This window comes from Opisthocomus hoazin, chromosome 4 (genome assembly GCF_030867145.1).
Source record: "Opisthocomus hoazin isolate bOpiHoa1 chromosome 4, bOpiHoa1.hap1, whole genome shotgun sequence".
Classification (NCBI taxonomy): Eukaryota; Metazoa; Chordata; class Aves; order Opisthocomiformes; family Opisthocomidae; genus Opisthocomus; species Opisthocomus hoazin.
This window is the reverse complement of record NC_134417.1, coordinates 50,355,740-50,368,610: the sequence shown is the minus strand read 5'-3', so window position 1 is coordinate 50,368,610 and position 12,871 is coordinate 50,355,740. Positions and strand designations below refer to the sequence as shown.

General features: G+C 38.4%; 1 protein-coding gene across 6 annotated transcripts in view; it reads right to left on the bottom strand.

Moving 5' to 3' along the window:
- NEK10 (NIMA related kinase 10) overlaps window positions 1–12,871 on the bottom strand; it is a 123,667-nt gene that overhangs the window by 76,331 nt on the left and 34,465 nt on the right. For all 6 annotated transcript variants that reach the window (XM_075418985.1, XM_075418988.1, XM_075418989.1 and 3 more), the window contains one exon: window positions 7,668–7,743. In XM_075418985.1, the coding sequence (XP_075275100.1) occupies window positions 7,668–7,743 (76 nt within the window). The remainder of the gene's footprint in view (window positions 1–7,667; window positions 7,744–12,871) is intronic.

The following is a 12,871-nucleotide window of genomic DNA, read 5'->3' as shown; positions in this document are numbered from 1 at the left end:
AAGCAAGCAACTGAACAACAGTCACACCAGAAACCAAAGCCCACAAGCCAAGTGAAAATATGAAATAGCTTTACCCAACCACCAAAGACAGGGTAAACTAGCAAATACACTATTAAGGAATCAGCAAGATTACATATAACGGCACTAGAAATTGAAACACCAGATCAAACACTGAGCAGCAAAGTAAAGCAGAGCAAGAAATAGAAAAGATTTAGAAACAGTAAGGATTTGCCAAGATACCAATATGGTTGACATCTAAGATAAAAGAGAATGGGAAAAAAATAGGAAAAAAGCACACCAAAAGCATTTCAAGTTCCTGCAGTTTAGACGTCAGAATAACAAAGTTCCATTTAAATGTAGCTCACTTACATTACTTAGAAGAAAAATTGAAAAATACTAATTCTAGCAAACAAATACCACTAACATCGGACTAACAGACATGTACAAGCTCATAAATTAGGTTGATGAAATGAGCAATCTTATTCTAATAAAAAGTGTTCATTCATTATTACTATCTGTACCAAAGGGATTATCAATTAAACGTCTTAAGACATTGAGGGGAAAAACATAATAATTAATATAAATTAAAATAATTGTTATACCAATTCTACAGAAAGAATAATTTCCAAGTACATCGTTGGTTTCTAATCTGTTATGTTGATGGAATAGTACTTTTTTTTTCAGACAGCAGTTTAAATTCATCATGAAGTCTATAAAATTATTACATACTATACTTCTATTTTTTTCTGAAGTATTGAAGTAACTCTTTTGAAGCTAGATCAGCACCACTCCCTTGTTAGAAAACAGGTGTAGAAACTAACCCGTATCTTTTCACACTCCCTTTCATCAAGAAAGCCTATGCCATGACTTCAAATTACTTCTACACCTTTGTGAGTAAAACAACTCTTTTCTTAGGATAGAAAAAAACATCTGTATGAACTAATCCATGTCACTTCCAAAGCGGCCCGCTTTCTTTTAGTTCAAGATTTTTTTGCGTTCTCTCCTGTCTAGTATTAATTTCTGTTTTATGATGGGTACTTCTATCATTTCCACTGAAACATTATTCCAGAGATAAATATCAATATCTTCATGCTTTCTTACTTTGTTTCACATAATTTCCAGCTTTACTCTCATGTATAATGCTATGTAACACTAGATGTGGTACTAAGTGCACTTCAAGTGTGAGCTGACAGCTGTTATTTTGCCAAACTTGTTACTTAATAAAAAGTATACTTAATAAAAATGATATAAAGTTAAATCATTTGGTCCTCTTTTTATAAGTCAATCTCTGTCAACCACACATAATGTTCTTCCTTGAAGTTCATCCAGCTTATCTTTTAAGTAACGGTACGTCCATGATGAAACATAATGTTCTTTGCAGAGTTGCAATGTGGCATACAGATGGAGAGAGTATTATCTGCCTGTCCTCAGCTGTACTGTGCCTGTGGAGTCCACCTCTGACTGCAGTGGACTTTTTGCTGACACACGTTATTATAAACTACAGCGACATTACCACAATTATATTTCATTGTTACATTTTGCTCTCCAAGTGAATACTTCTACTTTCAGAAGATCCTCTGATAAAAATGTTGTATTAATATACTAAAAGGATTATTTAAGTTCTATTACCTTTCTAATCAAATCAGCAAATCCTCTCCAGGAGCCAGCTGTTCCATGAACGGCAAAACTAGCACAAGACTAGTTTTTAACTAGCTTTCTACCCTCCCTCACCCCACAGTACCTTTAGTTTCCTATTCTCTTGGTTATCGAAACACACCAAAATACTGCCACATGGCAGCATGAACTGTGGCCTGTCTGGAAGGTAACATTTCAGCTGAGCTTAAAAGCTTTCCTCAGCAAAAGGATTAAACTGTGTCTCTACTCACTATCCATCACCAAATTTTCACAAGCATTGAAGGAACCTAAACTTTCAGATTTGGTTGAAATTGGCGAAATGGTTCAGAGGCTATTTTTGGAGGAAGAAAGAACCACTGGAAAAACTGATGATCAGTTTTATCATATAGCATCATAAAGCAGGCTAAAAATTAAGTACATATGTAAAGTACAACACACTCCCTCATCTTAAATTACCCTTCCCAACACAAAAATGCTTTAAGTAAGTGAAAATATTACCATGTCACCAGAATAAGCAATGAGCAAAAACAGCCACTGCAGATCTCTGCATCAAACCATATCACAATACTGATTTAATCCCTGCTCTCACAAGATAACGCTATATAATAAGCAGTGACCAGTACTAGAAATTTGGGTAACATGACACAGTATGCAGACTGACAGTGTAGTCCATAAACAGAAACTAAGATCAAAGAATATTTTCTCCTCCGCAGCAGAGAAGATGAGGGACACAAGTAAAACAGTCCCTCTAATTACCACAAAAATGAGAGTTTCCACGAAACACCACGAAGAGAAACCACCTCAGTTTTAGCACAGAAAGCCAAATCTTACATAACATTGTCCTGTGAATCAGTTTTCCAGCATTTTAGAACAATTATGTTTCAGAAAGATTAAGTTAGTTTGCCAACTAACGTGGAACATTCTGACCTACTTCTTAGTGATACCCGAGGCATCTGCTCTTCTCCAGTTTCCCAACAGCTTTTCAAGTTCAGTCCAGTTCTCAAGTAATTATGATGGGATTCCATCCCAATCTTAAAATTAATTTCATTTTACAGCATTTTTCTGAAATTTCTGTATACAGATATCATTACAAAAGCAGTGATCGTAACCATGCCTCGGCTAACTTTTACTTATATCTCTTGATCTGCTGTCAATGCATCCCCTTTGTAAGTTACAATCCTTTTAGTGAAACAAAGAAATAGCAGGTATACATGAAAGGAAACATCATTCCCTCTAACCGTGTACAATTTGCTGTGTCTCTTCTGAGAAGGCCTTTGAGACAGCAAGATAATAAAGACTCTATCACCTCTAACTTGGAGCAGATTGTTTCTGGTGACTTATGAGCTGGAAAAAGACTTCAGAATTCATTATCAATTCCCTAAAGCAATCTTTTCCTCAATTTTTAATGTATTAAGTGTAAACATATTCATTTAATACATTTGGTATTCTAAACATACACACTGCTGTTCTTTTAATTCAAGGACACAGACAATTAAAAGGAATTTAATTAGTATGATAGTAGAATAAAACCTAGTATGAAGTAAAATTAAAACCATCACAATTACAAAGCATAATTATATAAGCCCCTCTTGAAATATAAAACAGTGTCTGCTGTTATTTTATGATGACACAGTTTTCAAAAAAATTGCATTAGCAAATCGATTCAGTCAACCCCAAATACAAACATGTTTAGTACCTAGTGATATGTTTTTATCTGAACCATTCTGCATAATGCTGCATAGCCAAATTTAAACAATAAGCATCAGACACTACTTTTGACATTTATTATTTTGTTTCTGTGCTGCATTGCCTGCTCCAAGAAGGGTGCGTTACATCTCAAACTATCCAGAACTATTATCCTGTCAATTCAGAAGAAAGCAGTTTCTGCCACTCTAAAATGACAACACTGTCTCACAGTTCTTTCTCTACCTCCTTTCCTTTTTTTCTTTTTTTTTTTGGTGCAGGAATGAATATTGCTGCTTTTGGTAGATATGCATTCTCAATATTTTGATTTTTATAGCCCTTCACATCTACTTAAATCACACAAAAAAAACCAAACACACAAAAAAAAATCTAGTCCCAGCACTAATTAATTCTGTAGGCTCTGGCTTCTGCTTCATGGCTTGTGTTAAAACACTCAATCAGTTCACCTCACTCCTTGTGAACAGGTTTCCGTATCAGAAAGCACAGTACTAGCCAAATACCTTGAAGGTGGTGGCATCCAGTGCATTCAGCTGTTTGCAAAGCCTTTTTAACATTTTTAAATTATTATGACATTGGAAAGGTTTTAATGTTTTAGCTTGTACTCCAGTATACTTCTTAAATACAAAGACATCAGTGCTGTATCCTTGTTCTTATTTCTGACTGCAGACAGGCAAGGATCACTGCTTCCATGATGTTGCCTGTGAAGTAGAACTGACAAGTAACATCCCAAAAGACCACTTACTGAGAGACGGCAATACTTAAGTGACATTTATCCCCCTGCCTACATCTAAATAACTGGACAAAGAGGTAGAAAAAGAACTGCCAAAGTCCAAGCTCTGATGTGAATTTCAATATATGAAGACAGAGTATGAGAACAATAATAAATGTGGTATAAGCAAATATTAAAAAAAAAAGGTATATTTAAATCTACAGAACACTACTCTCAAATAAAAATTTCCTGTAAAATGTGAAAAGACCCAAAGATATCACCAACAGAATCTAACAGGAAAAAAAAGTGAATGCAGATAGGATAAGAAAATCACAACTCGATGACCCCTGGGCATGGTTCGGAATCTGACACTTCTAAAGACTGATTTAACTTGCAGACTCTTTATCTGAAACTGTTGTTTTAAAAGGGCACAATAAACTCCCACCAACAGCTTCTCTGCCTGGTTATAACCGAACAAAACAAACCAATTACTTCATAGGACCTGAAAAGGATAGCACAGAACTAGTCACACCAAACTCTTGCTACACTTAACTACCCAAACTATCACTCACACATTGTGCATCTGTGGGGAGTTGACCCTGGCTGGACACCAAATTAGTTTAATTTACTACCAATCAAATCAGAGTAGGGTAATGAGAAAATAAAACCAAATCTTAAAAGCACCTTGCCCCCACCCCTCCCTTCTTCCCAGGTCTGACTTCACTCCCAATTTTCTCTACCTCCTCCCCCGAGCAGCGCAGGGGGACAGAGAACGGGGGTTACGGTCAGCTCATCACACGTTGTCTCTGCTGCTCCATTCTCCTCAGGGGAAGGACTCCTCAACACTCTTCCCCTGTTCCAGCTTGGGGCGCCTCCCATGGGAGACAGTCCTCCACAAACTGCTCCAGCATGGGTCCCTTCCATGGGGTGCAGTCCTTCAGGAACAGGCTGCTCCAGTGTGGGACCCCACAGGTTCATAAGTCCCACCAGCAAACCTGCTCCAGTGCGGGCTCCTCTTTCCATGGGTCCATAAGCCCTGCCAGGAGCCTGCTCCAGTACGGGCTCTCCATGGGATCACTGCCTCCTTCAGGCACGTCCACCTGCTCCAGCGTGGAGTCCTCCATGGGCTGCAGGTGTAGATCTGCTCCACCGTGGGCCTCCATGGGCTGCAGGGCCACAGCCTGTCTCACCATGGTCTGCAGCATGGGCCGCAGGGGAATCTGCTCTGGCACGTGGAGCACCTCCTCACCCCTCCTTCTTTACTGATCTTCATGTCTGCAGAGTTGCTTCTCTCACATATTCTCACTCCTCTCTCCTCCTGCAATTTTCCGCCCCCCCCCCCCCCCCCTTCTTAAATCTGTTATCACAGAGGCACTGCCACCACTGCTGATGGGCTCAGCCTTGGCCAGCAGCGGGTCCATGTTGGAGCCGGCTGGCACTGGCTCTTCCAGACACAGGGGAAGCTTCCAGCAGCTTCCCCTGTAGAACCCCTGCTGCCAAAACCTTGTCATGCAAACACAATACGGCATCACTCAAATTGTGCTATGCTTCAGGAGTATTTGCGTGACCATTAAGGCAGCCTTGCAATCACCTTACTTTTGCTCACCAAGCAGCATATGCATTAGTTTTCAAGGTATGGTACTTGAATATTTAACATATTACACGGACTCACTCTCAAAGTCATTTTAGAATTTAGCGATTTCTAGGGTTTAAGTGTGAATCATTATTATTCTGGCACTAGGAGATCACAAGTAACAATTTCAAAAGTGGCAACATCAATTATATTCAACTGCTGAACGCCTGCGTTCTTGACTTTCCCTCTTCATTCAGAAGAGCCACCAGTACCTCCCTCAGTAGCCTGGAAACTTTAATTACTTATCACAAGCACACAGGCCAAGCATTCTGGCAGCTATATGGCCATCACGTGTGGTCACCACAGCAGAAAAGAAGATTGAAGAAGACTGACATGAAAAAGACCTGTAAACTTCTGAGAAAGCTACAGTCAGCGCCCTAACCAGTGCAGTGGTCTTCGCAGAAACAGGATGAAACCACTTCCAGTTTTACTTAGGATATAATGTTCTGTCAGGTTTTTCTCCTTATTGGCAGGTATTTTGTAAATTGAAAGTTCTGCTGAAAACAGAAAACTATATTACAATATAGACTGCATTCTGTGCAACATTCTTGCTTTTTTTACACGTCATTCATTTTAGTTTCGCTGTTCTCTAAGCCAAATAAACTTCACTTTATTTACAGGACCTAGAACTGGCAATTTATAGCAGTGGAAACAAGAGTACCAGAGAGTCCCTAAAAGAAGAAAATCAACTTCTGACCTTAGAAAGCTGGACATGGAGTAGAAGCAAGAGTGACTCTGACGAGAGGGAACAGCAGCTATATGTAAAAAGGTGTTGCAAAGAGGCTGGAACAAGCCCATGCAAGAATGAGGAATATTTGGATCTGCTAGGCTTCAGCTGAACATATTGTAAGCATTTCTCCTTAATAAAGCAGTAGTTAGTGTAGGCAAAGCTCAACTTTGCAAACAAAGAAATCCAGAACTGTGGCACAGATCAGCAGTTCCTTAACTGATTTCTGATGTTAGCATTTCAATCAACAGAAATTCTCAGCTTAAATGGCAGGCCCAGAACACATCACCTGCTATTACACGAATACTGAGCTTGTGCTTTCCACAACTGAGATGTCTACCCAGATTACATTTGCTCCCTTTTGTTCATAATGCAATAACCTTAATTAATAGGCATGTTTGTTATTTATATCTCATGCAACACAAAAATCAATACTCTGTCCTGCCCACAATTACTTTTATTTGAGAGAATCTGACATGCATATAATAATCTCAATTACATACACTATTTACATATTGAGGGGAACCTTTTGGATAGGAAATGCTTTCTATTCCATGCTCTTGAGAAAACAAAACACAAGTCAGCAGTAATCTAGGAATTGCTATATTGGTACCACAATTTAAGGCAATATGGTTCCTCACTTTGGCTTGCTCAAAAATGGGATGCCAAAGGAAACTGCAGCTCATTCAGCAGACTGAATAACGTATTGTCTAAGGCAAAATTTTAGAGCAGTCATTTATGCATTTACTAAGCTTAAATTGCAAACAACGTGTGTCATGCTTTTCCACCACTGAAAATTTCAACTTCAGAAAGTATTTTTTCAGTTCAGCTGTTAAAACCAAATGCCTACTGATCCAAAACAAATCCACTAGCACCAATTTCAAATATTTTTCGGAAGGTTAAGTTTTCCACACATACAATGTAACTGAACACTGAAGCCACAATTACATTAAAAGCCATTAAAATTATTTTATATTGCTTACATACACCTTTTTATAACTTGAAAACACACTTCTTTATCTAATAAGTAACTACACAACTGCAATTATGTTATTTTTGCACCAACTTAACCCACAGTAACCGCCACGTGCAAGAACAGGCAACAGCAAAATAGGCAGGCAACCAGCTACCACGTAATAGCTGTGGGTGGATAACTTGCACCTTGTTCCTTACTCGGTCGTAACTTCCCTGTCTGCACCAAAAAAGTAACCATGAACACGGAAGTCACTGGACTGAATGTTGCGTGCAGGAGTACTTACCACGAGTATAGAATGGTTCCCACTACTGATGCAAGTTTGTTGTTTTCTTGCTTTTGCTTTGCAAGCCCAAAGTCAGCTACAACAAAGAAAAAAAGATTCACATGTCAATACCCACCGTCTTTGCATGATAATCAGTGCTGGTTCACAGCAGCTGAACAGTTGGGGGTGAGTGGAAGGGAGATTCCAGGGTTTTTTAAACTTTGTACATTTTGCAGTGTTGGACCATACTATCTTCCTATCTCCACATTAATGAACAATTTCCATTTGAATCAGCAGGCCTAGCAGCTTTAAAAATATTCTAAACACACCTCTGATGCTTTCAATCCAAAGTACGTGACCACTTTCAAGTTTCTATTAATATATTTCAGTCAACTTCATGACAATGGTAGGTATTTAACAAGCAGTGATCTAACGCCCAAATCAATGGAAAAAATAATGTAATTAAGTTAGTAATTATTTCACTTTCCTTCAAATGATGACAGCTGGGAAGGGTGGACTTTCTCAGAAATTTAATTTCAAAGGAGTACAGGGGGGTCTGATATCTAAATAGTTCACGTTCAAAGATTGCATTTGGTAAGAAATAATGGTGAATGTTAGCCTTACTTTGTGATAAAGGCCATAAATTTAGATGATCATGCAACTATGGTAATATCCGTGCCTTTTGTGTAATTGTCAGGTAGTCTTTCACAAAACTGTCACACACAGTCTTTAGAGAAGACAATTTTAATCTAAATCCCATGCAAACAGTTCAAATTAACTTTTTTCAATTCAATACTCTACTGCTGTCTCAACACAGCAATGCAGTTAAGATACATTGCACTTTATTAAATTCAAGCACAGACAGCAAGAGAAAATCACTGTACTTGTTAAAGTCTGTTAATAAGTTTTCTATTGTAATACTACTTCAGAATTGGGAATATTTGTGTGGTAATTAATATTGTTTAAAATATTTTAGGGCTCCTGTTCTACTTGGACAGAGCCCATAGCATTCCTATTCCAATTGTTTTTACAATGAAATATTTCATAAACATTTTACTTCAAAATGTTTCTACTTGTCAAAAAAAAAATGCAGATCAGAAGAAACACAGGTAAGAAAAATTAGTTTCTCTTGGCTCTTGCTCAGTGCGAGCCTCTGGGGTCTGAAAAGGAGTAGATCTCTTAGTCAGAAAGGGCCTTTGATAAGAAAGCCAAATCTAGGTACCAAGGCCACAGATCATTTTTCTTTGAACGAAATGTTCAGAGAAGGACTAACTCTGCAGTGCTTGGAAAGTGTAAGTAGAACGAATGCTAAATTAACAGGATCACTGAGAAGCCTCCCTTTTGCCCTTGAGTTAAGACAGTCCTCAGGCAGTTGACTCCCGGTAATATTAATCTCAAAAGGATCAGCGCTTTTTGCGATGTTGATACTTCCCCTAATTAACTGGGGTGAATCATTCTAAATTCCCTCCTTTGGAATCCTTCACGTAATACTCTATGAAGAAAGAGTATTATTACATCAATCAATAAATTCAGTTCCTGGTGCTTCTAAGATTTAGTAAAGGGAAGAGGAGAGTTGGACATCTCTTTTCTGGAAGAATATACTGTATTTTAATACAATATTAGTGATGCTCTGGAAAAAAAGAAAGCAAGGAAAAAAAATCAGCCAGGTGGAGTAAACATATTCTCTTCCTTTTACATTCTGGTCCCCAGAAATGGAGGGAAAAAAACCCATTTCACAGGCAGTAACTTTTTTCCAAATTCTGTTAAACCATCTGACACCAGCAAGACACTCCTAAATACAACTGGTGCTGCCAGAGCTAAAGAATGTAAAGCTCAGGACAATCAGCTTTACATTAAAAATAAATGCTTTTTCTTAGCTTTTTCAGGCCAATAATACAGAATTGACAAGGAACTAGTAAATGTTGAACTGTGTCAAACTAGTGAAATTGCTTCTTTTATTTAGCCGTCCGTCTGCAGGTTCTAAATTGGTCTACAACTTGTGATATTCCAGGATTCTTCATCTTCTATTTGATCCAAAAAATTGCTACAACAACTAACAAACAAATGAAACCATTTCTGAGACCTGCGAGAGCCCTGCCTCCCATACCATTAAAGGAAGATATGACCAAATATAAAGAAGACCCCTATTAACCAGTATTCATTGTTTCAGCTGTGAACTGAGGCTTGATTAATGATGAACCATTGTGACAATTCATATTTGGCAATTCCCTGAAACCACACCACAGCAGCGTGTCTTTTAGAAGCTAGAATAGAATTGTGAGAGCAAGAGAACTCAATACTTGCTCAACTTCTTATGTCAGCTTTTAGCACAGAGAGACCCCTACATAAACCTTCGATCCAATCTGTGATTCTTGTGTTATGGTCTTGTTGGTCACTCCTGAAATTCAAAATCCTACTTGTTACAGAAAGTTCTCTCCCTGAACCATCTCGATTTGCTACAGTTAATTCATCCAGTAGTACACCAAGCATCAAGACATAGTTCTTAAGTACAGGAATGGGCCCTTCCTCAGAGGCGAGACCTGTGAGTACTTGCTGGAAGGAAGTCTTATCAAAGCTGACAATATTATGATAAATACCACTAGAATAAAGGTGGCCAGAGAAAAACGGAAAAGAAAAGCCCTTAGAGAATCATACTGAGAAGGCCAGTGAAAGCTTTGTAAACCAGTAAATTAGATGAACCAAAACAAAGGCTGGTAAGAGCAAAGGCAAACAGATAGCATAAAACAGGAGAAAGGGAGACGGCAGGCAGGCCATCCAGCCACTGTCAACATCAAGATGCAGAAATGCATGCTGCATCAGCCCATTCAAAGGGGAAATTATAAACCCATTTAAGCAATTCAGAGCAAGATTCTATGAGAAAGATGAGCTAGTAACCCCAGCTGCCATAAAAAAGAGCTGTCCTGCCCCTCTTTTCCACTGTCTCTGGAAACCAGTTCATCTGGCACTTCTGTCTTGATGAGTTCAGCTCACCCTTTCTCCAGGTTAGTTTCATGCTGCTTTAATCTAGTCCCAGACCCGATACTGCAGTCCTAAAGTCATTCAATTGTCTACCAGTACAGAGGATTCTTGTTGCCCTCTGTAGTCTTAAAACTGGCGTTCAAGAGGCAAATCCCTCATCCCCCAATAATAACAAACACGCTCATTTTGACTGTTAGATTGCCCCACCTTCCCAAAGAGTAAATTTTGGACCAAAAAGAAAACAATCAATGGTTATTTTGTAGTAAAGCTGAAGAAAAACCAAAACGCTAGTAGATGGCACATTTCCATGACAAAGCAGTCTTGGGGCTTTAATGGCACCAGGGGAAAGATCCAGCTATCTGCCCAAAAAGACAGTTGTCTGTTACTGCAAAATAATGGTTATTTTCACCTGCACATGTCATTTCGGAAATACCGTGCTTTTCCACTTTCAAACACTACTTTGAATTTTGCAGGTTCATGTGAATTATATGCATATCACCACTACAACTTATTGTACCATCCTAATACATGACAGTTTGTAAACAGAGGGGAATGGTAGGTACACCAATCTAGCAAACAAGTTTTATAAAATAAAATTTCCACGATAATAGTTTCTGGTGCTTTGTCTACTGTACAACCTCAACTGACATAATTTCTTAACAGCTAATTTCTCTAATGGTTGGAAGCATATCCTAAAATCAAGATAATCTGCAATTTAATCAACAATAGTACATACTGACTCGACTCTTCTCCATCAATAGAACAGGAACAGAATTAATTTCTCATCTTTCCCAAATACACCTTTCTAGTTTTCTATTATTCTCCCTTCTGCATGCTAACATCAATGCTTCGTAAACTCAGTCTACTATCCATCAGCTCTTGTAACTTCTGCACAAAGCACTTTAGCGTTGATCCACATCTAGAACCGAGATTTGTAGAGAGAGATGCGATTGTGCTATTAATCCACCAACAGTGTCCAGAATGTTTGATTTACAGCGTGAACGTAAGCAAGTGGAAAATTCCACTCAGCCTATTATGGAAGCCTTGAAAATTATGTACTACAGCATTTCCTTGAATCTTGCTATGAAGGGAGCAATTCTGATAATGAAGACTGGTTAAATGCACCATATAACCTGCAAAAAAACTAGCACTGATCCAAATGACTCCAACAAGTAGTGACTAACACACAACAGACATTAGTTACATCCACTTCACCTCATGGCCACTGCTTCTCTGGGCATCAGGAGGCAACAGGTCTTTTTAAAAGTGCACTCCAAAAGAAAGTATTCCGAATTACAAAATTAACAGGTAGTTTCTTCCAGCGTCCAGCAACTATGTGAACTTTTCAAGTCTTGTTCACCTTACCATTCCAAAAGTTCATGGCTGCCTGCTATGATTAGAAGTGTATCGGACAGGTGAGTTGTCTCAAAACTAGTATTCTGCTGCTATATAATCCTAGGTTTCAGTTCCATACAGATCCTTTCTGCTGCTATTGTATCATGTGTACTAAACATTAAACAGAGCATGCCACCCAAAAGAGCGTATGGAACCCTTCACAGTTCTCCTTGATACCAGACCTGATTGCACACGGCCCTATTTGACCATCAAGATGTAAACCTCACTGCAATTAGATAACACTGAGGAAAAGCGATGATATACAGAGTCTCCTGTTTTGTCCTATAAACAGCCACAGCTATGGAGCTCTAGACAGAAATATGCTGTGCTAGAAACAAGATACAGTTGCAGTAAAAAACAGCTGCAATAAGGGCAGATACACATTTTAAATTCAGAAAAGTGTAACTTCTCAATGTCTTTATATAAAAGGCTGGGAGGATTAAACTAAGAGCCACAGATAAAATTGGCTCAATGAATCTCCAAAACCCTGTACAAAACAACTGCCATTCAGGCTGTGCCTAAAATTCTACTTTTTTTTTTGTGTCAGAAATTATAAATCAGACATTCAACATGACCAGAGATGTGCAATTTCAGTAATGCTTTTCTACCAATTTAGAATTAGACGGTTTACGAAATTGCAGGTTAGTATGATTTAATATTTATATTTTCATAGCATTTGTAGCTCAAACAATTACTATTAAACACCAACATAAAGCAGATGATAGTTATGGCCCCCTTCCTATCAAATTTATGTCAGAGATGAAACAGAACAAATGAGAAGGGTGGGCAGTTCCAGACACTACATAACAATAGCATGCTTAAAGTTCTTTACAGTCAGAAACAGAGATCTT